At 41.9% G+C, this 26,522-nt stretch overlaps 1 protein-coding gene across 1 annotated transcript in view; it reads left to right on the top strand.

Annotated features, from left to right (window-relative positions):
• Positions 1-26,522, top strand: part of si:ch211-246m6.5 (von Willebrand factor D and EGF domain-containing protein) — a 44,830-nt gene that overhangs the window by 13,221 nt on the left and 5,087 nt on the right. The window contains exons 6-30 of the mRNA XM_041781900.1: positions 3,415-3,504; positions 3,625-3,766; positions 4,275-4,492; positions 5,691-5,764; positions 7,380-7,656; positions 7,765-7,967; positions 8,077-8,981; positions 9,103-9,239; positions 9,323-9,484; positions 9,571-9,675; positions 11,224-11,338; positions 13,828-14,090; positions 14,175-14,394; positions 14,535-14,672; positions 20,488-20,970; positions 21,250-21,420; positions 22,377-22,750; positions 22,829-23,339; positions 23,877-23,972; positions 24,058-24,153; positions 25,391-25,486; positions 25,585-25,680; positions 25,759-25,854; positions 25,967-26,062; positions 26,165-26,260. Of these exons, the coding sequence (XP_041637834.1) occupies positions 3,415-3,504; positions 3,625-3,766; positions 4,275-4,492; positions 5,691-5,764; positions 7,380-7,656; positions 7,765-7,967; positions 8,077-8,981; positions 9,103-9,239; positions 9,323-9,484; positions 9,571-9,675; positions 11,224-11,338; positions 13,828-14,090; positions 14,175-14,394; positions 14,535-14,672; positions 20,488-20,970; positions 21,250-21,420; positions 22,377-22,750; positions 22,829-23,339; positions 23,877-23,972; positions 24,058-24,153; positions 25,391-25,486; positions 25,585-25,680; positions 25,759-25,854; positions 25,967-26,062; positions 26,165-26,260 (5,260 nt within the window). The remainder of the gene's footprint in view (positions 1-3,414; positions 3,505-3,624; positions 3,767-4,274; positions 4,493-5,690; positions 5,765-7,379; positions 7,657-7,764; positions 7,968-8,076; positions 8,982-9,102; positions 9,240-9,322; positions 9,485-9,570; positions 9,676-11,223; positions 11,339-13,827; positions 14,091-14,174; positions 14,395-14,534; positions 14,673-20,487; positions 20,971-21,249; positions 21,421-22,376; positions 22,751-22,828; positions 23,340-23,876; positions 23,973-24,057; positions 24,154-25,390; positions 25,487-25,584; positions 25,681-25,758; positions 25,855-25,966; positions 26,063-26,164; positions 26,261-26,522) is intronic.

The raw sequence follows: 26,522 nt of genomic DNA on the forward strand, positions 1-26,522 counted from the left end.
ACCCATTTGGATGCCAATCGCTCATTTTTGCCAATTTAACCCATTTTCACTACTTTATCCCACCTTTTTTGCCCATTTTAACACATTTTTTAAAATATTTACTATTAATGGCTGACAAGTGAATTTCTGTAAAAACAGATACAAAATGAAGTCATTCTAAAACTATTTGACTATTAATTGCTTTTGGGGTGGATTTAACAGCTGCAGACATTTTCTTTTCCTGCTTATCTGAATTTAATAATCATCTGGGGGCCAGGCAGGAAGCTTTGGGGGCCTGATTTGGCCCCTGGGCCGCCAGTTTATGATCAGTGCTCTACGTCCTTCCATGGTGTTTTCATGTCCCTTTAAGTCTAAATCTGTCCATCCATCCGCTATCTTCCATTTATCATGGGCCGGGTTTAGGCGGCAGCAAGCTTAGCATGTCACCCAACACATCACTCTCTCTAGCGACATTTTCCAATTCCTTCTGGGGGATCCAGACCAGACAGGCTCTATATAATCCCTCTGGCGATTTCGAGATCTTTCCTCCCGGTTGGATGGGTGACCTCAAAGGGGGGCATTCAGATCAGATGCCGGAAAGTTTCAGTGAGGGTGGTTTCAGGCTGAGCTTAAGTCTTGCCAATGAGTCCTTCATTGACCCATCTTGCGCGGCTGTGGTTGACCTTTAATAAAACTTATGGCAGTGTTTTTTTTTTTTGATGACGAGTGCTGACTTTGAAGCCGTAATTCCTCATGCATGTTGGCGGTCAGATGTCCATCATCTGCGTCTCTTCACCAGCAGCCTTTAGGTGATAAAGAGATCAGAGACAGAGAGTCTTTGAATGCTCTTTGAGTCTGGGTTTGTCTGTCAGCTATCTGTGGTTGATTTAATTCAAGATAAAGGAGCGAGGAGATAGAGTGCACCTTTACTTCATCTGGGGTACTCACTCTTTGGTTTCCATCTTCAAATAACGAAACGTGTGAGCGTTTTGCAGCTGATTTTAAGACTTTAAGACATTTCTTCTTGTCATGCTGCTTTTACTGCATGAAAAGGTAATTCCACTTGGCAAGAAAAACAGGAAAAATCCAAAGAAATCACCATAATCTGTCTGTTGATGTAGAGTGGCAGCTGAAAGTAGTGAAAAGCTTGTGGAGAGCCGACAGTTTGGCAACGTTTCCTCACTCTTTGGTTTCTCATTAAAAGATTTTCGGTCTTACAGCTGAGCAGACTTGAATATTCGATTGCTTTTCAGCTTTGTGAGTAGTAATTGTTGGGATTATTTCCTTTGACATTCTGCGGCAGAGCTTCATTTTCCCACAGTTAAACCCAGATTCTGCTCTCATTTCCAGGAAAGTTATTAAAACCTAAAAACTGAACCTAAAAGTGACATCATAGAACTTTCCTGCAGACCGCTGGGTTGTGTTAGTTGTGTCTGGATTGTGTTGCAGAGTCCATCTTTAACACGTGTTGATGTAGCAGCTGAGCGAGGTCGAAGGTTGTCTTCATTTATTTAAACCATGAGAGTGAGATAAATGTCCAAGCTGTTAGAGCCGTGCATCAGAGGAGAGCTACACAGGGAAATGTTTTGATGGATCACAAATACTGTGTCAGCCACACATCGAAGCCTAACAAACACATGTTGCATAAGATATAAAGCCCTCTTTGTCTTGTAAATAGAATCAAACATGCTGTTTAAGTTTCTGCTGAAAAGTGACTGGACTGAAATCAAAGGAAAGAATCAGTTTTTGTAGTTATGTTACCTAAAAATAATAAGATATTAAAGACTACATTTATTTTCAGTGGGTATCAAATGACTACTGGGAAAACATGTGACAAATGTCCATGATATAAAGAAGTTTAAGGTTTTTTTCTTGAGATCTGGACTCATTCAAAGTATAATAAAGCTGGTTTTCCCAATAAAAGGAGACGTATCTGTTGATTCGAGCATATGCCTTTAGTTAGTATAGGCAGGCTACAGAGTCAATCCCTCTTTGCTGCTCTCTCTGTTAGCTGCTTTTTGCAACCTTCCTCCACCCCAGCTCCTCATAATAAATGCCATCCTGTTGTTATTGATGCCTGCTCTGCTCTGGGGTTTGTTGCTGCATCACATAGGAAAGGCATAGGAAAGGCAGGAACGTGTGCTTTTCCTGCCCGATGCTTTCCACCTTAGGGAAGGTGCATCCAACAACAGCCACTTTGTCAAACATAAATAACAGCAATAAGTGCAAAATTAGTAACAGCTAATGAAGAAAAATTAAGCTGTGACATCCATATTTTATTTTTTTACCTGAATAATACGTTTTTATCAAAGAGACAAAAAGCATTTGAATTCATTTATGCCATAGGATATAGCCATCTTAAGTATGTAAATACATTTTCTTAAAAACGGAATTAAAACTGGTGAAAACTGGCAGAAATTGGCAGAAAAAGTTGGTGATATGGGATTTTAAAAGTAGCAGAAATGGGTTAAAAGTAGCAAAACAGGCAAAAAAGTGGTGGAAGGGGTTTTAAAGTGACAAGAAATGTCTGAAAAGTTGAAGAAATGGGTTAAATGTGTAAAATATGTTTAACACATAGTGAAATATGGTTTAAATTGGAAAAAGTGGGTGTTAAAAGGGCATAGTGACCAAAATGTATTTCAAGTGGAAGAAATGTGCAGAAAAGGTGGTGGAATGGGATTCAAGTGGCAAAAAAGTGTGTTAAAGTGTCCAAAATTGACTGGTAAAAGTGATGATATTGGGTTAAAATGTGGCAAATTAGATGGAAAGTGGAAAAAATTATCAAAAGTTGTGCAAATTGATGAAAAGTGGCAAATAATAGTGGAAAAATTGGCACAAAAAGGGGTTTAAAAGTGGCACAAATAAATAATTTTAACATTAGAAAGACACTAAGAGGGCAAACACCCCACATTGAGAACCAGTGGATGGAGCAACCAAGTGATGATGTGCTGTTCACAAACGAGCTGGTTCTACTAATCAGCGCTTTAAGATGGCTGGAGCTGGCCCCTGCAGTTGAGCCAGATTCCTTTATTTAATACACATTTAAAAAGCCAAACCGGTACCAAATAAAGGGAGCAAAGGGTAGACTCTTGTTGTTGAGCTGGGCCAAATGACCAAGAACTCTAAAAGGAGATGGACAGATATCAGCTTTGGAGACACATTCAAGATCAGGGTTTACTGCACTGAGCCAAACTGGACTGTTTGGTTGAAACAGATTGCATAGGAGCATTGTCTGACTCTGATCCTCCAGGCTTTGTATGGAGGATTGTATTTTCTTTGTGAACTTTTGAAGCTTCTTTTTTTTTTTTCTTGCCTGAATGTGTCACTACTTTAGGGACTCAAAAGTAACGTCATCTTCAAACAACCTATACTTTTATCATTTCATTTCTCTTAATTATGCTTTAAGAGAAGCTTAAAGTGATGTTTCCTTTGCAGTTCTCCTGCAGTGTGTCGATTTTTAGAGCCAACTCCAGCCACGGCAGATCAGCTCCAAAAGAAAGTGAAAGTTTCTACGCTGGATTGAGGGTAAGAAATGTTCTTCTACACTAAGATAAATAATACCTAAAAGCAACTGAGCTGTTTGAAATAAAGAAAACCTTGCAGAGTGTTCACCAGATTGCCTTTTAATGTCATCTGTCTCCTCAGTTTTCTCCAGACTCCCTGCAAATCGCAGAAAACAGTAAAGAGCACGAGGTGACGGTCTACAGCACAGTGCCGATCCCCTGCTATGGCCTCGAACATGGTCATCAGTGTGGCGTCCCACTGGCTCTTAGTGTCCAAGATCCAGGTCAGACATTTTTATCACAAAAGACAGCAAAGCAGCCAAGCATCCCTCAGCGATGTAGTGCAAATAAATCAGAAAAGTAGTTTTCAGAAACCGCCATTAGAGCCAACCTAACATCCCTTAAACCAAAAACTAACTTTATAAATGCTCGAATTAGGAAGAAAGCACAGCAAGAGGACACAAAATTGGAAAATTGGTCTTGTTGTAAAAATAAAACAACAGAAAGAGTTTTCCAATCCAGGTTTCTCCCCTCAAAATGGTTGCTAGCATCTTTCAGCATCCCCTCAATTGGACAATGGAGACCAAAACACCAGTTTGAATCAATGTAACTAGCTATTGAAGCTCTAACTTCTTGTTTATGCACCTTGACTGTGTTGAAAGAGGACTGTCTAGTTGGTGTTGAAGATGGTGTCCTTTGCTCTGACTTGCCCCATGAAGACATCGTTACAGTCCCGTAAGCAGCTGCGTGTCATCCTTTAACGCTAACTCACAGCTGTGTTGACGTCCACAGACAGTCTCGGACATGAGGCCTCGAACGTGGCGCTGTCAGTCTGCCAGGTGGAGCTGCAGCCCAACGCGTGCAGTGAGGGCAGCTGCGGCCGGGCCACCTTCTTCGTCACCGCCGTCACTGATTTCACACGAGACGGGAACCGGCTGAGTCTGGTTGGTGTTCTGCCAGGACCAAGCGCACCTCGACTGTGGAGAAACTACATGCCAACATCCCTGAAAGTGAGTTAAAGTAACATTCCTTGGATGTTCAAGAATAAAAACATTTATCTGGGTGGCACAAGCAGTGGTTAGGCTTAGGCAACAATGGCTTTTTTTTACATAGGGTCCATATTTACTCAGATTGTCTTTGTCTAATATATGAATTATGTTCTGAAACATTTAAGTGTGACAAATATTCAAAAGGGCTTGGGTTAGGGTAAGGAAAGAAATCAGGAAGGGGGCAAATACTTTTCACAGCACTGGCCCTTCATATAGATGCTTTTTCAGGAAGTGGCCCCCACTCAAAAATAATTGAATACCCCTGCTGTATGATATCATACGATACCAAGCAATGACTTTGCAATTGGTGTTGCGATTGGCATGCAAGACAATCATAAAAAAATCCAGATCTACTTTGTGAGGATATTTGGCATCACTGGTTGGACAATTTTATGCAAAAAACATAATGTTGATCGTTGTTTTGGGGTTTTGCCCCACTCAATCTCCTCAGTGTCCCTTGCTGAGCCTCTAAGAAGCCATATGTTCATATTTTGGATGAACTGAAGATTACAAAAGGATCCTTGAGTAGCTTCTGCAGCTCCTTCGGGGTCATTAACTCAATAAAAAGTGGCCTTTTCAGCACTGGGGGATGCTTTAGAAGTAATTTGGTGATATGGATTCTTGACATTAGGGTCACTTGGTGGGCAGACTTCATCAGATATCATCCAAGCAGGGGATGCTGCTCAGAAATGCAATTTCTGAGGAGACTCTAGCGGCTCTTTGGGACTCCAGGAGTCCTGGAGGGGTTCAAAATTAACTGACAGCAGTGTGGTATAATTTTCTAAGTATTGCTTTAATTAAAGACCATCACCTCATCAGCTGTAATTTCAGGGTTCTGTGTTGTATTGTTTATGTATACACACAGTTCTACAGTGCCTTATGAAACTGGAGGGCAGGGTGGGGGTTCGGGGCTACAGTGTGCCTGTTTGATGGCTTGACATGATATTTAAAGAGCTCAGCACCACGCTGCCATTAGCTGTTTCCACCCTACCTATTACATTATGTAAGGCATGATGTCAGCACTCCAGACATTGTGTCTCTGGGGGGCTTGTTGGAGAGGAGTTTCCCATCTGTGTTTAGTGAAAACATCAAAGCCGAAGGTCAGCGGGTCACTGGGTGGACCCCCGATAATCTTTGTTCTCCTGACCTTTGCCTCCAGGTCACAGTCCAGGACGTCCCAACTTCCATCTGCTACTCCCTCACTGACCCACATGTCATTACCCTGGACGGCAGGTAAATTACCTTCTAATCGCTCATCACCGGACTAGAAGTGGTTATTTTGGCTTCCTTTTGGACAGCCTGTTCCAATTCCCAAGGCGTCAATGTTGTCGCAGCCCTCAGGGTATCACACAGACACAAGAGACCCCCCTGGACCCCTTGCCTTTAACTATCTACGTAATACTATGTACAGTCAAACACCTCAGATATGGATAGTCAAAGATACTATTATTAGTGGTCCGAAAGGATGTCAGAGAAAGTCTGCTTAGGTTGGAGGTTTGAGTCAAACAACAGGAGAAGAGTCTTGTTTTTGACTATTTGAAAAAGTTTTATTACAGCCCCAGTTCCAAAAAAGTTGGGACACTGTGTAAAAAGTGGATAAAAACAGAATGCAATGATTTGCAAATCTCATAAACCCATATTTTATTCACAATAGACCTTAAAGAGCATATCAGATGTTGAAAAACAGACATTTTACCATTTCTTTAAAAATACTGGCTTACTTTGAATTTGTAAGCCCTCTGAAAAAATAAGGGAGAGGGCAACAAAAGACTGGAGAAGAAAGTTGTACCAATGCAACAGTTCAAGGAGCATTTTTCAGCTAATTAGGTTAATTGACAACAGGTTAGTTACATGACTGGGTATAAAAGAAGCATTTTAGAGAGGCAGAGTCTCTCAGAGGTAAAGATTAGCAGAGATTCACCAATCCATGAAAAACGGTGTCTAAAAATTGGGGAACAATGATCCAAAAATAGTATTTAAAATTCCTGAGGCAAAATGGATAACTGTTCTGTGGTCATTTATTCTTACACAATAAATAAATAACATCTAGAACTTCTATTCCCAATGCAGAGAAATGGAAATGTGAAGAGACAATCCTTGTATGGTTTTGAGCCAAAAGTTTTGCCTGGGCATCAACAAAAACTGAAGCATAATATTCTTAACATAAATATGAATTTCATTTAGAAGTGCTGCAAAATGTTTATTTTTTTCAAACATTAATTGCCACCCCCTTTTTGAGAGTATGCCATTTTAAAATTCAAGTATTTTGCATTGTAAGATTTATTTTTGGAGGCTTTTTGCCTTTATTTTGGAAAGGACATAACAGGGAATAGTGCAGGAAGACCAACTTCAAAACATTAGGGATTTCTGGCTTAAAACGCAGTGTACTGACTTCCTGTTTCTTTTATTTCAAAGAAAACTAAAATGTTTTTTGGTAGATCTAAGGTTATTGCATCAACTTAACCACAGAAAAAGGCAAGCAATCTTGTTGCTGACTGCCACTGTTAGACACCACCGCCACCATCTGGATAAGAATATACGCAAAACCATCCAAAAAAATCGGACGCCGATAGCCTAGCAGGAAGGGCAATGGTTTATTTCCAACATGTCTTCCCCCACTTCCTCATCCTTGCTTCCAACTTTATCCACTGTCCTCCTCTTTCAGTAAAAGTATAAAGCCCCAAAATACCAAATCTACATAAATAAAATAATTAACATGTGTTAAAGAAAACAAACCCTGACCCTACATGCCCATTTTCAATCCAAAAAGGCTGTGATAAAGACTGAGAAATGATAATGCATTGGTTTGTAGCACTAAATCGCCACACTGATGAACTTCCATATGTAGGCGGTATGAAAACCACCAGACTGGCACCTTCCTGCTCTACCAGAGCCTTGTCAGGGAGTTTGAGGTCCACTCTCGCCAGTGGGACTGCGGGAGTCGGCATTACGCTGTCGCATGCAACTGTGGCGTTGCGGTTCGAGAAGGGAACAAGGTTGCAGTCTTCGATATGTGCAACGGTCAACCACAGGAATCCAGGCCCCAGCTTACCCTGAAGAACCTCAGTGATGGGGAGGGCAGTCGAGTCAGGGTGATGGAGTCCCACCAGGGGAAGAAGGTCACCGTAGGTATCTTAACATTTTGACAATGGTGCAGATTTGTGCAGCTATTTAAGGTTTGTTTTTTTCCTTGGATTATGTTAACCTTTAGGTCTTGCTTCCTCCTTCTGTAGTTGATCTTTCCCTCTGGAGCCTTTGTCAGGGCTGATGTTGATGACTGGGGGATGAGTTTATCCGTCCGGGCGCCCAGTGTTGACTACAGCAACACACAAGGCCTCTGTGGCACCTTCGACCGCAATGGCAACAATGATTTCCAAGGGTCCAACGGAAGCTCTTATGGTCCAGATGACCTGCAGCGCTTCATAGAGGACTGGAGGTCAGTCTGCAGATGTAGAATGCTTTGTTTGGACCTCATCTTCCTGAAATTGTAGATTCTTCAAAGCGCTGTTTTGTTTCTGTGGTTTTCCCCATTGTGTGTTTGCTAGGATAGCTTCTGGTGAGAGTTTATTTGACAAGAAACCAGCCAGGACAACGAAGGAGTTCAGGAGGCCTTTCTGTGCCTGCCAAAAGGAATACAGCACTATCCATCAGACCGGCAGAGGGATGAGGAACCTGTACACCCCCTCTGCACACTCTGACTGCATAGCATACGACAATGTGGATTATACATCTGTGTTTCCGTCTATGGACACAACAGTGGAATACATCAAGAGTCCAGAAAAGGATGAGAGCATCGTGGATATGTCTGAGTTAAACAGCCATCCTTTGGAGAGGAGACACCTTTGGTTTCACAGCGAGGACAACAAAAATGGTGATCTTGAGCTTGATGGTGAGTTCAGAAAGGATTATCTTCTTTCGGTTGAAAGACCAAAGAGGCAGGCTTCATTTGAATTCCAGCCAGTCTTTGCAGCTCAGAGTCTCAGCCAGGCCGATCTGGAAAACTTTGCCTACTTCTTTCCGGAGGATCACTTGGCAGAAGCACGACCAGAGGTGCAACCTCAGTGGCCAACGCCAAGCGGCCTGACCTCGGCCAAAGCTCTCGAGGTATGCCAGATGGCTTTGGCCAACTCAACTGTCGGTACAGTTTGCCGTGGGCTGCTTGGACGCCGCCTGGACGAAGCGGTGGATCTTTGCATTCTGGATCTGCAGCTCAAAGATGACCTGGGCTGGGAGGAGGCTCTGCTGCCCTATCTGGAGAATGAGTGTGAGAGAAGGCTGCTGGAGAATCGGACCCAGAGAGCCTTGGAGATAAATGGTCCACCTGGAGCAGCAAAAGATGTGGTGACAGCGCTGCGCTGCCCCAACTTTTGCAACGGAAATGGAGAGTGTACAGAGTGGGGATGCCAGTGTTATCCCAGCTACAGCTTCTACGACTGCAGCCTTGTCATCAGTGAGTATCTAGGGAAAGTTTTCTCATTTTAAAATGGGTTAAAAATTGACAAACCCGTAATGCAAGGACATACTATAGTGCTGCAAACATGCCATCTCTCAAACAATCTTTCCTTTGATAGCCCAGCCAGTAGAGATAACAGATTTGGAAAACAGTGGACTTTGTGACATCCGAGCCTTCAACTGTCGAAACATTCGAGTTTTCGGCCTGGGCTTCATTGACTCTCCAGACCTCAGCTGCCACGCCACCAGACTCAAGGTGAGGAAAGCATGAACTATAGTCAGATAGGGGGGTAGCAGTCGCAAATATTTCTTCTGACTTGTGTTGATCTGCCTCCCCAGTACATGAACGGAGTTTGGGTTCCAGGAGAAAAGCAAAGAACAAAAGCCACCTTCCTCAGCTCCAAGGCTTTAGACTGCACTGTCCCATCCCTGAGCAACACGGCGGTCAATACGGAAGACTTCATGATGGACGACAAACCATATGCACGCTGGGAGATTAAAGTAATGATTGATAAGAAGTCTTTCCTGTTGTTGACTGTCTTGTCATAAGCACTGTTTGGCGTCATCCTGTCTCTTTGCTGCATCAGGTTACCAATGATGGCTCCCAGTACAGCCAGGCTAAGGTGCTGACGATATACGATGGCGTTTGCCAAGTCTGTGAGGCATCACGCTCAGGACTCTGTAAGTTAAAGGTAACTCACATACAAAAGTGAACACAGTTTTTGATGCCACTTCATTTTTAAGACTTTATGGTCACAGTACCTACTTTTAAGACAACTTCAACAGGGTGCAGAGCTATAGAGTTGACCACTGTTTCACTATTTAACATATAGCCAGTTTACTGAATGCTAACTTGACAGTAGTCCAGTTAAATTCCCTAATCCAGCTAGCTCAGCTTAACCGTGCATGTCACACCACTGCGAACTTGCAGGAATTGACTCTCATAGTCACTAACTTTCTGTACAACAGGGATATGATTATATCTTTTTTAACTCTCCTGTCTCCTCTATCAGCCATGCATTTAAGGAGGATGTGCAGGCAATAGAGGAGACAGGAGAGTTTACAGACGGACGTTTCAATTTGAAAGTAAATAAATAAAAAGATAGACGTAGGCCTAATCATTTCCAAGATGCAAATCAATTTGTAAAAGGGGAAACAGAAGTATAGTTTTGAAAACACTCTCCTTTTTTCAGCTGTGCTCATGAGCAAGACATGCTGCACTTTATGGGATCAAATATGGGGAATTAAAGGCTGTAGGAACTAGATTGGTCTGCGGAAAATTAGTGATTCTCAGCGGATATCTTCATCCAAACAAGACTGAACTAGTGAAGCATTTCTGTGTTTATATGTGCCGTGCACGATGCAACAATGGTGGCACCTCTTTTTCAACATTCTCAAACCAGCTGTCTGTGACTTGACAAGCTGAATCGTAGGCGACTGCATCAGATGGCTTGATTCAAGCTGCAACAACTCGGCTCTGACTGCTGCAACTATCGCCAGCAACAGTCTAAAAATGTCTCCTTGTGTCACAAATCTTTTGTCTGAATTTAGACAGCCAGCACAGTTTGGTTTGAGCAAGAAAAGTCAAAGAAATGGTCAGGCTGATAATTTGTACAATCTTTAACCATCCCAACATTTTTATTTAGGGATTTATTACACCAATTTATGAACTGCTTTCCATGGACTCTCTTGATTTGTTTATTGGGAAACAAAACAAATTTAGCTAACAGCTGTAAAGCCTTTAGTGGAAAAGTCTGGTAGAGTGTTTTATACTCTGCTATGGCTACAGGATCTACTCTCTTAATAACTTGGAGCTGGTTGAATGACTAAACCAGAGACATGTGTGACTTCCTGTCCTCCCAGCAAGAAGCAGCTGGTTATTTAAAAATCAAACCATTAAAAACAAAGTACACACAGTGTCCTGTTGTTACTGGAACTAGTTTTATGGGAGCAGAGACAGGACAACTTGTAGCTTTTAAAACAAACCTCACATGCTGAGGGACACCAGAGATTTGGATGTGCTTGCCAAACTGAACTAAATTGAATTTTCTTAAGCAGATGATGTGTATTAGGAGCAGATTTCCTCTTACTTACCTGGCTTCTCCACAGAAAACAATGTAATATAAACGAACAGCTTGAAAATAAAGTTTGAGAGCTGCTTTAAATCTTAAAACAACACTGTCAATATCAGCACACAAATGTGTAGACTTACTTCCAACCTTGTTGATGTTTCTTGGCAGGAGAAGACGTGCAACATCGACGGGATGTGTTTCAAGGAAGGAGACCCCAATCCCAGCAGCCCTTGCCTCCTCTGTGACCCGGACACTTCCAGATTCACCTGGTCTGTGAATCAAGGTAGGGACAAATTACAGAGATATCCTTTTAATACAGAAAACAGACTTTTTAAAACATAAAATACACATTTTCTTATACTCTATGGTCAAAGACAAAGCCAGCTACATATGGTGGATTATTCAGGGATATATTAGACAATACTCAATTTGCCCAGAGACTTTCCATTGGTTTCTGTGGATAAATCTAGGTAGCTAGTGTTCTAGATTTGGTCTGGAAGATCTAGACACACTAAACTAACATTTTTCGATGAGCCAGCTGGTTGACTTCATACTCATACTCATGTTTAATAGGAGTAAATCCCTGCTGATAAGTTACCCAACCTGTTAGAAATCCCAAGCCAGAGCAGTGGGAAGTGAGAAGGGTTTGACATGCTTATTTTTCTGACATCAGGGTCTAAATCTGCAGCTATCACCTGGGTTTGTTCATAAATTCTCATACAGAGCGAGGTATTAGAGGTGTTCTCGTCTCAGCTTGCTGCCCACTAATGATGACTTCACATGGAAAACAGTGTTTATCTTACTCCATTAGAGCGGTGGCGGTCCCGGTCGTCTGTCACTGTTTCAGCTGTCCAACTGTGGTCTTGTTTGTCACCGTGAGCAGATCAAAGAGGTGCAGGTTCGAGTTTCCCAGCAAGCCCTGACCTGTCGTTTAGCCAGTCTAGGAGAAAGCACAGAGGAGGAAAATCAAATGGGTGAATAGAGCAGCTTCACAGGACAAAAATAATCCTTGTTTACACACTTCAATTTAAAAGTAATGCTAGAATAGCTGTGCATGTCAACAAATGACACATGATGTAGCTTTAATAGGCTTTTCTTGGTTTTATCCAATTGTACACCATGCATATTTAATTTACAATGAGATAAGACAGGTTTGGGCAGGTTGGATGCAGGATAGAGCAAGCACCGTCCATTTGATTCTGTCATTTTTGACAATTCAAAGTAATCAGAGGAGGCTACGGCTAAGGGCGAGGATTGATTTTGTGCTTTAATTTATCATGCTTATTTTCTGAAAATCAGCCTTTTTCGTCACCCCCTCCAAAAAAAGAGAGTGAGTACCGTCTAATTGCTCAAATGTGTTGACAACATTGGAAAGAGTGAAACGAACAGGTACAGAATCATATGCCAGTTCCATCTACTAGGTCTAAATTTCATAAATATGTTGGCAACATCCAGAAAAGTGGGTGGAAGTGACAAGTGGTGACGTCCAGTTCCATCTGCATTGACTAAATTGCTCAGATATGTTGACAACATTCAGAAAGGTGAAGAGAGAGGAGCAGCACCACCCACTTGGCCCAAGTTGCACAAATATGTTGGCAACATCTGAAAAAGTGGGTAGAGCTCAGAAGGGGTGACGTCCATACACTTTGTCTGCATTGCACAAATGTGCACAAATACATAGGCAACATTTGGAAAGTGGATAAAGTTGGGGAAGGGTTAGGGTTCCATCAAGTTGGTCCAAGTCGAAAAATACATTGGTAACAGTTGGTGAAGTGGTTCAAACTTATATGAAGGGCAAGTTTCATTCACCTGATATAAATTGCACAAACACGTTGGCAACATCTGGAAAAGTGGGTTTAACTGGCATGGAGTAAGAGGTGGTTCCATCCATTTGGTCTTAATTGTACTAATATGTTAGCAACATTATTGGCAAGGAGGTAGGTCCATTTCTATCCACTTGGTCTAAATTGCAGAAATACGTTGGTCACGTTTGGAAAGTAGGTTGAAATAGTAAGGTGTGAGGGCCAGTTTTGTCAAATGCATGGGCAACATTTGGAACAGTGCAGTGGGCAGAACTAAAGAGAAGCCTTTACTATTGCCAGTTCCACCCACATTTCCAAATGTTGTCAACATATTTGAGCAATTTAGACAAAGCAGAGAGTTTACTGATTGCAACATATCTATTTATCTTAAAAACCTGATAATCACAGCCCAAATGAAAGTGGATTTTCAGACCACAACAAGACTTTTTTTTTTTTTTTTTTTTCACTTTTCTACACGGGTTATGTTAGGAATCCAGTAACAGTAATAATCCCATTAATCAGTGAGCGTACTCTGCTCAGTTTCCTAACATGTTACTGTCATGCTGAGCAGGTGTTTCCTGACATTATCATCGAGTTCTTACTTTTCAACATCTGTCAGAAGAGCGTAATGTCAGAAGTGGATGTGATCTGATCTCTGGAGCTCAGCTTGGAAAGAAGAGCTGAAAAACCCTCCAGCAGTTGACATGTGTGCTTACGAGTCTTTAGAGAAGTGCATGGAAGGAAGAGTTTATTTCAGGACATCAAAACACAAACTCTAGTAACTTTAGGGCTAGGAGTAAATAAGAAGGTTTGAATGACTAAAGCACTACTTGTGTGGGTGGAATTTAGTTAAAATTCCAGCAAAGGCATGGGATATATTTAAGAGTAGCCTAACTAGAGGCGAGTGAGGAAAAAAGGTTATCTGTTGACCCATTTTCTAACTTTGTTTCTCGGCGTTTTCTGTCTTCAGTCAACGAGCCACCAACCTTCCACCAACCTCAGAGTAACCTGAGGACGTTTGCAGGAGAAAACTTTGTCTTCCAGTTTGCAGCGTCTGACCCCGAGGGCTCAGCGCTCCTCTTCCAGATGGAAGCAGGGCCAAGTGGGGCTGTCCTCTCCCCTGCCGGTCTCCTCATCTGGAGGGTCCCCACGCTTATAGAGGAGGGATCGAGTCGCTCTATTCGGTTCACACTGTCGGACGAGTGCAATGCCCAGAGCTCCTTCAACGTGGAGGTAGAGGAATGAAAGAAAGAGACACACAAACAATAAAAACTGTGCTTTGCTTCAGATGTGTCTTTCTTTCCTGCCTTTTGATAGATCGATGTGGTGCCATGTGGCTGTCAGAACAGAGGCTCGTGTGTGACTGATGTTAACTTCCCTGCTGGTAGTGGGAAGTACCTTTGTGTTTGCCCTGAAGGGAAGCAAGGTGACCTCTGCGATGAAGACATAGATGAGTGTTTGTCAGCTCCATGTGCTATTGGAACGTGCATTAACACAGCTGGAGGGTTCAGGTGTGAATGTCCTGCAGGATTAAGAGGTAAAAAGACTGCTTACTAAAACACGTAGGCTTGCTCCTTTAAAAGCCTTTGTTCTATTAGAAAGCTGCAGACGAAGAAATTTAATCTGAGTTGTTGTTTTAAAAGCAAAAACTGCATCCTGATTGTGTGATTTTTGCAGGTAAAACATGTCTAGAAGATATTAACGAGTGTGAAAGAAAGCCATGTTTCCCAGGCGTCCAGTGCTTCAACAACTTCGGCTCCTACAGCTGTGGCCCGTGCCCTCAAGGGATGCTGGGAAATGGGACAACATGTACAAGTGAGCATGAGCAAACTCATCCTGTTAATTTCATGTTAGTGTGAGCAAGTCTGAGCCTTCCTTGCCATTGAAGTGAATGGAAAATGGCTTGAAAGGCTGAAAAAGGGAGTCAACTTTGCAAGGTTGCTGTGAAGAATTGCTGCACGATATGAAGAAGCTGGATCATACAGAAACAGCCTAATCTCTTGTCTTGGGAATATTTTTAAGTTTGAATGAAGTCACAAGCTAGTTCCAGTGCTGGTTCGGAGCTAGAACCTGATGTAGCACCAGTTCTTTGGTTTTCAAAAGCCAAAGAAAAACTGGTTCTAGCTTGGCACCAACTCCTTGCTGGACCACGTCGGGGCTGTGTGCGGTATTACAATCAATAACAAGGAAGAGCCCTGTTTTTAAAGGGGTCAGTGTTCATAAGAATAGTAACATTAAGTTATTTACCTTCCCTTACAAATGTGATTGGTGTTTAAAACAGTCCCAACATGCAACAAAAATCTTTTGAACCCATGTAGTTTGCAGGGAAAGTTAAAAAAAAAGCTAACAGCGACACAACACCACTATCACTTGCGCGGACTTCTGCACTCATTTTCAGGGAAAATGGAAATGCACGGTGCAGTTTATGGTGACTTAGCTGTCGTTGCCAAATGCAGCCTGTGGAAAAACAAGCGATTCCTTCATTGAACCCCCTCCAAACCAGCTGTAACTCTGGTCAAGCATCAGCACTGGGCTGGGCTTAATTTTAATAGTCTCAGCTTTTTTTGGAAATCACTGATTATCTGTGAGAGTTTGAATGACATGTCTTTGAAAGCTTATTCCAATCATGCCCTTATTTGGCAGAATATTTTACACTGAATCAGTTGGGTTTTGCGGAGTCAGCATTCACAGCGATGATGATAACAATACAGAAAAATACAGTTAATGTACATTACCTTGTACAGATTTATTACTCAGTGATTTACTGTATGAGAAATAGCTTTAAATAAGCTACTGGGGTTATCCCTATGAAAACAATACATAGTTGTCTCCAGTTGCAGTGGCGTGAGCTGACAGGCTTTCAGAAAGCTGCAGAACAGCTGTTGTGGTTGCAAGTTTTGACTCCCTTCATATCAAATCTTTGGTCTGAACTGGACTTTATAAAATCCTCCATACCGTACCTTTAAATACCTGAAAAGCTGTGATCTTTTTCAACATGTTTGAAGAGATATTCAGTTACAAGTTCAGCGAATCTGGTCTCCAGCCTTTAGGTCTGATGGACAAAGAACATAAAACACCCTGATCGTAACATCATGGGAATAAATTGAAAACATAAAACCTTCTGCAGGTTCTTTGGATGATAGATAACAAACAGATGTCAATGAAAAAAGCCAAAAAAATTCACCTCATATTTAGCCTTTCTAACAATAAGCAAGAACTCAAATGTCTTCTAATCACACTCAATCAAAATATAAAAATAACTTACCCATTTTCTTCTACGACTTAATTTTCAAAGGTCTGTAGATCATTATTTTTAATAAACTGCCATCATTTAATTGTAGAGTTTATCCTGTGAACTCAACAACATAGCTTCTCTCCTGAAACCTGGATCTTATTAACACACATAACATGAAGCATTAATGAGATACAGCTGCTCTTTGAGATAGTGCAGCCCTTCTGTAGCATCCAAAAGCAACATTTTCTATTAGTTCCCCCATTTCCAATCACTTTTCCATCATTTGTTTCATCCGTTGGAAGCTAGTCGTTGGCTCCAGCAGTCTTTGTGATTACTTGCATTCATCTTGAAAATTTAAAGATTGCTCTGCTGTTGTGCAAAGTTAAATACTTTGGATTAGACTGGAGCTAACTGCCCAGACTGTGAAGGTGAACGCTCGTCTCTGAGGATCACTGAGCGGGGATGCAGGACTTGTGAGTGAATGGAAACCAGATGGCTGATGGCCGCTGATAACACTGCCTCCCCTCACGTGCTCAATTTGAGGTTATTCCTTAAAAAAACTCCAACTGTGGGAGGAGAGATGAGAGGTTATTATTTTTCCTGCTCAAAGCTAGCTTGATCTCTCAGTTATGCTTGTATACTTGCATTTAAGGATGTGGAAAACAACAGTAATAGCTGCAGTTCTGATCTGACATTCATAAAGCCAGTAGTTTAAATGCCCACAGCTGCCGTATAGTAAACACTTCCCAGCAGGTTTGAATCTGCAGGGGATTATGGATAAATGGTGCAGGGATGCATAAGTTGTTAGCCCCTCAAAATCAGAGCTAATAAGTTGCCAGCACAACTGATTTATGTTGAAGATTTTGGTTCTTTATGCAACCATTTCAAGGATGTTGCTTTGTGCTTACTTCTGAGATTGATTTTCTAAGCAATCTAATCTGAAAAATCGCTCTAATTTTTGACCATTGGCGCTGATATAAAGATTTTTAGTGGCTGCAGTGGTGCCTGACTCATTCACACGTTTCACTGCTCCCTGTGATCATGAAAACAAGAGAATCCTGCTCAAATGATGACCTTTCTATAAGCCATGTTGTGCTCATCTTGTCACGTGGAAAATGGCATGAATCTTCCTTCCTTTACGGCAGTCGTCCCCAACCTTTTTCTTAGGAGATCTCCAAAGAACGGCCAGGAAATATGCGATTTACCGCAGTCAAAAATCAACTTAGATTCTGTTTCACTGAGAAAACCCTAAGACAATAGGTCTATACATGATTTCCCACGATTCTGTATATGTGTGTGTAATTTTTCTGGTGTAAGAATTACTAAATTGGTGGCATTAAAAAGGTTAAAAACTCGTCAAACTTTCCAAAAAAATTGTCCCTCAGTGGAAATTTTGGTGGAATTGTGAAAGTCCATCAAGCAGGGGTCCCACAGGTGTGCCAAATTTGAGATAGGGGACCAGGTAAGAGCTACGTACATGAAAATCGGTACACATATGTATCACGATTAGACGAAAAATAACGAACTAGTGAGAGGGATTTCATCCTATTGACTCCAGAATTTTCTTGTTCATATTAGACAACCTGGAGATCTAAAGTTGTGCGAACTGTGAGTTTTCACCGTAGGGTGGGGCCTTGAAAGGAACCCAAATTAAACTACTTTTTAAAAATATTTTTTTACAGTGAAAATACACCAATAATGCCTTATATCTTGTTAATGCTTATGTCAATTATCATCAAACTTCAAAGTGATGATCACACATTAATCCTGAATGCACTGATGCATCAAAATCATTACTTTGTCACAGCTCCCCCTTCTGGCAATTGAATATTTTTGCCTTTGCATTTTTTTAAATTTTCACTTTAACTATTCAGCCCACGGACACAATCCAGCCTAGCCTTATTATTCTTGGTCTGCATATTGGTCTTCATAAGACCTACAAAAAAGCCTCTTGCCCCAATCCCAACAGGAAGTCCACAAGCTTTGTCTGAATTTCAAAATAAGGCATTTTTGATGGTGCCAAATTACTTTGACTTATTAAAACTTTAGTTTACAATATTCTGTGATCTTCTGCTCTTTCTTGCAAGACAACGGGATCACAATGAACACACCCACATGCAAACATCTCACAATAGCGCCCCCTAACGGCTACAGGAAGTGGCAAAAAAGGGTTATATCTCTATTCCTCTTATCGTGCCTAACCTATTGAGCCCTGATTTTGAAAGAAAGGCCTCAATAGTTGGTCAAAACACAGATATATTTCATAGAAAGATGTTTCACTGGCGATGGCTAGCAATTTCAATATCCTGCCAGTTTGACAGGAAGTATGTGCAATTCTTACACCAAGCATCTGATTGCCTTCAAATTTCACATGTACGATCAAGGTCTGCCCCTCTATATATTCAAATGTAAATTTCATCTTTTGATGTTGCACCTCTACTGGCAACAGGAAGTGACACAGTTAAGCCATCTCCTACTGAAGAAGCAATTCGTTATCTCTGCATTTCACTATAACTCTTAAATGAAACTTGTGATTTGCATGATATCTGACATGATTAGACACGCTTTTGCTAGTAGAAAACTATGATTTAATGAACAAAACACAGAATAAAAGGCAATTTGTTACTTTTTTAATGCAATGAACAGAAAGCTAAAGAAGATATCAGTTGCAATTTCCTTTGAGTGATTAATAATCTTTAACTCTGGCTAAAAGAAAACAATGTCACATGCTTTGAGACGTTACTTTCCCTTAAGATGAAACTGGCTCACAGCACATGATGAATTATTGTCATTGTCTTTCATTTTTTGTCAGGTTTATTGGACTTTCAAGAAAAGTAGACTCATGAGGACAAATTCTTGGACTTCCTCATACAACTTTATCAGCTGCCTACTCTTTTATCTCCGCATGCAAAGGTTCTTTTCCTTAACTTACTCAACCTCCTTCTCCAGGTTTGTGCAAGAAATAAACAACGTTGTAAGACAAGAGCTGTCAGGAGCTTGCTGTAAATCTAAATATCCTTAATGGCTGTTTTTCTTTGTCTGGGTAATGTGCCAAAATGTGATGACATCCAGGCAGCAATCAAAAGAAAAAGGGACAAGTTTTATTGAATCTAAATCCTGAGCTAAGGTCAGGCCAAAGGGAATCAAGACTTTATTCAAGTTTAGTGCTTTATCAAATGCTATGATCCAAACTGAACTCAACAAAGAGCAAGATTGGAGTTAAGACTTCAAAGTACCTTGAAATAGACAGTACAAACCAAGGTATACCAAGGTCACCTGGTATGGGCAAACCATGTGCAATTTAATGTGATTCAAACTGCATGAAATACACAAAAAATGTCTGTCTAAATCTTGAAATACTGCTCAAGTAAATTCCTTAAAAGTAAGGGAAAATGGAGTAAGACTAACATATGGATAGGTGCAGCATTCACCCAACTGTGGCTGTTATTCTTGACCATTGTGGTGAAAAAGAAGCTGAACCAAAAAAAAAGATGCAGTTTTAATGCCAAACAAATGATGCATGGTAATTTATCAGTTGGTGCCCCTTTTTCTCCAATGTAAACCAACAGTGACATCAGGCTTTTTATACAATGATGTTGCAATGGCATAGGGCTCCATTGTTGCATCCCATCTTGAGCCCCAAAATGGCAATATTTTCTTTAAACGTAATCAAGCAGAGTTGGTTACTAATCCTTACCAGGTATGTGGTTTAGTTTCTAAAATGGTTAGGTTTAGGAATGACCCCTACAAGGCTCGGTCAAGAGCCAGTACCCATTCAAGGCACAACCAACCCAAAGGAGATCTCTGAGCAGATTCAGAACTCACTGGAGGGGTTCTTTATCCTTTCTGTCCTGGGAACACCCAAGCATCTCCGAGGACCAGCTGGGGGGAGGGATGTCAAGAAAGAACTCATTGCCATCCAACCAATACATGGGAAAACTCTAAAAGATCTCAGTAGATGGAAAAAAGCTGAGGCTCAGGAGTCAATAACTCAGAGAAACTTGACTTAAAGGTTTCATGACAATATAATCTGTATCCGTTGTATCAGATTTAAGCAATAGAAATGTTGGCAGTGCTCGTGTTCTGATAAATCAGAGCTGGGTTTGACTCACTGCCATGTCTGCAGCCTGTGGTCAATCACTGACTGTTTCCTGCTACACTCCTGGCTTTAGCATGTGTTGATAGCTCTTAAGTTGTAATCATGCCTTGTTGAAAAGTTGTTCCAAAGTCTTATCTCTAACTAGGCGTCTGTCTTATCTTGAGCAACCTCCTGAACTTTCATAGCTAAAGTATATTCTTCAATCACTTTGTTGTTGGTTCACTGAAACGTGTGATCAAGATTAAGGAATTATATGGCAATCTTCATTCATATAATCGGTGTCTTTCCTCTTTCAGTTGTTGTCAGGCCTGTCGCCGTCTCTCCCACATCTGCTCCTAGAACTACAGTGTACAAGATACCAGATGTTCTGCTCCAACCACACAAAATGAAGACAGAAACTTTCCGGAAAACCTCAAGTGGGATTTCCCAACAGACGAGGGATGACTCGAGGAAGTCGGCCCTACAAAGTGACCCAAAACAATCCCAAACTAAGACCACAGCATGGAGACAGACTCTGGGAACAAGTCTGAACCAGAATAAAGCAGGGTCTAACAGAAGCATCACAGCAGTTCCCCCAGTCTTACCACAGACGAAGACCAGTGCTTTAAGACAAACCAAAGGAATCCTAATCAACCCGTACACTACCAACAGAGACACTTTAAAGAACATCTCAGGAACTACACCAAACCAAGTCAAACCAGAACCACCAACGATTAGCAACACAATCTCCAAGACGCCATCTGTAGCCCTGCCCCATGGAAATGTTAGACCACCCTCAGGTAGGTGATGCTTGAAATTTCATGCCGTTTTAGAGCACCAACCGTGAAATCAGGCTTTTATACAATGATATATTGGATGCGATTCGACTTGCCTAGAAATGAAACTACTTAAAAGAACAGGTTATAAGTGTGGACTCTTCCGTTAAGCAAGTCTTTTTTGTTGTTGTTGTTGTGCACCTTGATAAGTTTATTGTCCTTTTGTGCTTTCTTTGGAAATAATAGTTGCCAAGGACTACTAGATGGGCCATAAAAATTGCTAACCGTCTTTGTCTCTTGCAGGACCTGCCCAGTCTCTGCCTGTAAATGTATCTGCTACATGTGCCAGTCGGCCATGCTTCCCTGGTGTCCAGTGCATCAACCGCAGGCCGCCACATGTCGGATACGTCTGCGGAAGATGTCCTCCTGGGCTTTATGGCAACGGACGTGTCTGCATGAAGAATGCCAAGGCAGGTAAGGGACCTTTTATTTTGTTACTTATAGACTTTCGGTTCTTAAAACCCATTTGCCTTTATGCTTTGATTTGAAGATCTCATGCCTGACAATCAAATTAACATTTTCAAAACCATTCAATATTCTCCACTCTCTGTTTTGACTGATTTCTGACATAGACTCCACTTTGTGACACCATTGAGGGTCATTGTTTATTTTTTCTTATGACTTTGGCTTTCCTGTTGCAGTTTTATGTGTTTTTTTTGCTTTGGAGGAACATCATTTACTGTAGGAGATAAATCAGTTTGGTTAAAGGATACAGGGGTGCAGTAAGCACTATTTTTGCTTTGCTTTTTAAATTGTTTCCTGACCGCAGTATTTCAGCAGAAATTTACTTAGGGTTACTTCCTCTCTGAGTCGTTGGGGGTTGCTAACAACTTACAGGAGACAGTTTTATCCCAAACAAAATCCCCTGTACTGTGGATTGTGTTGGTCTGGAAAGTCACAAGGCATTGTAAAGTGGTTTTGCAGATGAGTCAGTTGGTCCAAAACCAGATATGAATCACTTAAAGAAGTTTGCAAAAATGGTACAAGGAGTTCTACTGAGATCAGCGCATTTACAAAATCCCACTTGTCAGAGAAATTTTCCTTTCCTTTCGCAGCAGCATGCCTTCATTTGTTGCTCCCAGACCTTGGGTTTGTTTTTTAAGCTAATGTCATTATAACAATTGACTTTGTTGAGGACATTCTCTGCATAAAACTTGACGGATCTCTAAATGCCCCTTTGCCAAGCCTCTATCCTTTGGGTAATGTTGCAAGTTGTATTTCCAAATGATTCAATGGCTGCTTAAGTGGTAGAACTTTTGATCAGCCATAGGTGTTTGGCTCCCCAGCATCCCCAAAGCCTAAGGAACTACTTTGTGATTTGAGAGTGTTTCCATTTTCCTTCATCATTGCTCCCTCCTTGTCTTCCTCAGCATCCAACCACCTTCCCCAGCAGCAGACCGCAGCTAAGACCAGTCGATCCCCGTACGGAAGCAGCAGCAAAGTCTCCCAGCTCCACCTGCCCATCTTACCTTCGAGACACGGTATCAAACACCTGTCCGTGGCCGTCACCAGAGCGAGCAGAGATAATTCACCACGCCAGGTCCCTGCTGCAGGTAGAGGAGGCGGTACAGGAAGGAGAGAAGCTGTTACTGCTCCAAGAGATGTTCCCAGGACATCAGTGAGCGCCCTCCACATCACTGCAAACACTCACACGACCCGACAAATTACAGAGCCAAGGATGTACACCAGAACCAGTATTACCAGCTCCAGGGATTTTACGGTACCCCATGTGACAATCACCAAGGTAAGCTGTTTGTTTTTACCAAGAGTAGTGTTGAAATTCAAGCCATCTTCTCTCCTTTATTTTATGATTTTCTTCTAGCATTCCCAAGAAGCTTTTGCTGGCACATCTGCCAGGGTTACACCAGCCATTCCTCGCCTGTCGACCCATTCTGGCAAAGTTCAACCCAAACAAACAACCCCACCCCAGCTCAACCACCTTTCATCCACTCAAGCCAAACCCTGGACTCCTCAGAAACCAGCCCTCCCTCTTACAGCAGCCCTCACTGCTTTGTCCTACTCGCTATCTGAGTCCGAATTCTCTGCAGACGGAGATGAAGCTGAGCCTGGATCTGAAGGTCCGGAGTCGTCACACGTTTTGCCAGCATTGACCTTGACAATGCCAGGAAAGACCGTTTATACTGGACCCCAGCTTCTAAGAGCCACTGCCATCCCACCAGCGGTTAGGAGTGCTACAACAGCGGAAAAACAACTGATAACCTGCGCTGATCGGCCGTGTTTTCCTGGGGTTTTGTGTGAACCAGCTTCAGATGGAGGTTTCCAGTGTGGGAGGTGCCCTGTCGGATATATCGGAGATGGAAGAGCCTGTAGAGGTAGAGCTGCAACTCTTAAATTCTCATTCACTGTATAGGACATTCTTACTCATGAATAAAACAACCTAAACTTGGAAGAAACCTTAAGTTTGAGGGACAAGATTTATTTCAAGAAACACTTTGAGAGCCTAAATAAAAAGCTCCATCCAAATCTCCAAATTCAGTAGAAGATTGCTGGAGTGCCAGTAGCCAAGTGGCTGAGATTCATGCCCCACGTGCAGAGGCTGTTGCCGGGTAGCCTGAATGTGACTCCAACTTAAGGCTCTTTTATGACATATTCACCACTTTCTCTCCTCAGTGTCTGACTCAATCCAGTGTCCTTTCTGAATAGCTGAAGAATCTTTATTACTTTGCAAATGCCCAAATTTTCCTAAGGTACCGTTCACAAGCACAAGGCAAAACTCCTGTGATTTGTCCTCATTTTGATTTTTTTTTTTTTTTTCTGTTTTTTTGTGGTTGATGATATCCCTGATCTTTAAGCCACATTTGTGGGCCAGAAATAGAAACCAAACTGCTGAACCCTGTCTGTTTTTCCAGCTGTTTGTAGGCACATGTGTGGGAGGAACATGGAGTGTGCTGCGCCCAATACATGCCGTTGCAAACCGGGCTACACTGGATCCAACTGCCTGACAGGTAAACAAATAACTGGTTTATAAGTTCCACCTTTAATCTCTTTAAATTGACATCTCTTGTAATGTTTCTACCCCCCTTTATGTAGCAATCTGTGAGCCAGACTGTAAGAACGGTGGTGCTTGCATAGCTCCAGGTGTGTGCCAGTGTCCGAGAGGTTTTCATGGAGAGACATGTCAAGAAGGTAGAGTATGCCTCTTCCTCACAGTTTATCCAGTCACAGATGGTTTAACAAATTAGTTATACTGTCATAGGTGCCTCATGAAGATGCATTAGGTTGAACTTCTGCACTGAAAGCTGCCATTCTGTTGCTGTATCATATTCAGGTTTTGTTCTGCTTAGTTAACAGCAGTTAACAGCATGCAAACAGCAGATATTGCATTGCATTGCCTACTCATTGTCCTCATTGCATCTGTTGAATCCTTCAGTCTCTGCCCAGTAAGTTTCAGTTCCCTTTGTAAAAATAATAAATCTGTGGAGCGTTTTATCTGACATTATTAATGCACAACTATTTCCACTCTTTAAAACAAGCCAACAAGATCTGTGATTGAGGAAAGTGAAAGGCAACACCAAGGCACTTTTGTTACGGGAGTATCGCAGTGTTAAAGGTACTGCAGAAACTCTTTTACAGAGGCTAAAGTCAATGATGCACTTGTCACAGGTTCAACTCCCACCTGGTGCTGTTTAGTTCATGTCCTCCCCCACTCTCTTTACCCATCTGTCCTATCAAATAAAGGCGATAAACACCCAAAAAATCATGCATAAAGTCGGTACTTGTTCAACACTCCTGGTACCTTGTCATCTCCCTTTATTCTTGTTCCTTGCCCATTTTGAAACAAGCGACAGAAAGGAAGATATTACTGAAATCAATGTAATGAATTAGACTTTGTTGCTGATGCTGGTTTGCACTGTGGGCAGCTAGGGACACCCTGTAAGTCATCATGGTCTACAATTATTTTTGTCTTTGGCTGCGTGTTCTGTCAGTCAAGCATTCCCTGTCCTCCAACCCAAAAGAGGTGTGGTCCCACTAGACATTTCCAAGTCAAGTAGAGTTATGCGCTGCTCAGCTCAACCTACCTCCTCTGGGTACTTCTCTTTAGAACTTGAGGACTCAGTTCAAGAAAAAACTGCTCTCCATAAGGTGCATTTACTACAAAATGAACCAATGTCTTGGTTTCATGTAGGGCTGCGGGAGAAAAACTGTTAAAATCGGGCTTTTGTATCATGCTGCAAGCAATACCAGTAGAGAGTAGCTAATTTCTGTAGGTGAGATCTTTTGTTACCGTTTTGATTAAGATCTTCCTGGCAGCAGAATTTTTAAAAAATTAAAAACATCTGCGTGTTCAAAAAAAAAAAAAAAAAGATAGAAAAAGGGGAATCTTCCCAAAGACTGACAGCGTATACATCTTGCTTCTTTGCAGCTCTGTGCAGGCTACCGTGTGAAAATGGAGGCACCTGTGTTGGACTCCAGACTTGTTCTTGTCCTTACGGGTTCGTCGGGCCTCGATGTGAGACCAGTAAGTTCACTGTTAATCAGATTTTCTATTTTTCTATAATTATGCTGTTTTACCAGTGTTTCTAATCTTACTCCTGTGACTGTTTCGGTTAATTTTAGTGGTTTGTAGTCGCCACTGTCACAACGGAGGCCAGTGTGTGTCTCCAGATGAGTGCAGGTGTCCTGCAGGATGGACCGGACCTTCATGTGAGACTGGTGAGTGTGTTACTTTATTTCAATGTCATCTTTTGTGTGATTTAATCTCTTAACACTGATGCTTTTCCCGGCCTCTAGCTCTCTGCTCTCCTATGTGTCTAAACGGAGGTTCATGTGTCCGTCCGAACCTCTGCGACTGTCCAAACGGCTTCTACGGAGCACAGTGTCAGAACGGTAAATGCTCAATTTAATGCATCCACTGAACAGTTTGGGGGTAAAATACAGGTTGGAATTTAAGTTTCCCATGGCTGCTCTAACACTTAGTGTATTTTTGACCCTCCTCTAGCGGTCTGCAGTCCTCCTTGTAAGAACGGCGGTCTGTGTATGAGGAACAATGTCTGCTCATGTCTGCAGGGATACACCGGGAGGAGATGCGAGAAAAGTCTGTCTTCTCCTTCCTGATGCTTTTACCTTACAGTATACTGCTGCCACCCATCTATTCTCTTAACAAAGAGGCAAAACTCCAACTTCTTTGTTTCTGCAGGTGTGTGCGAGCCCATGTGCATGCACGGCGGCCGTTGTGTCGGTCCAGATGTTTGCGATTGTCCATCGGGTTGGCGAGGGAAAAGATGCGATAAACGTGAGTGCCAAGATACAAGAATCAGATAAGATCAGATTCTTCACATTTACAGGCTCATCATTGTCCTGGCCTAGCTGTCAGATCCCATGATACATCACTGTGAACACCTGTAGAACAGCCTTGAATCTGCCTCACTTTACCTGATTCACAAGCAGAGTAGGACCATCCAAAAACTCCCCAACACCAATCTTAGACATCAAATTCTTTAAAACATGGAAAGACAGAAAGATGGTTTGGCTCTGAGGTGAAGTTTTGTTGCTTT

The sequence above is a fragment of the Cheilinus undulatus genome, linkage group 24 (assembly GCF_018320785.1).
Source record: "Cheilinus undulatus linkage group 24, ASM1832078v1, whole genome shotgun sequence".
In the NCBI taxonomy this organism is placed as follows: domain Eukaryota; kingdom Metazoa; phylum Chordata; class Actinopteri; order Labriformes; family Labridae; genus Cheilinus; species Cheilinus undulatus.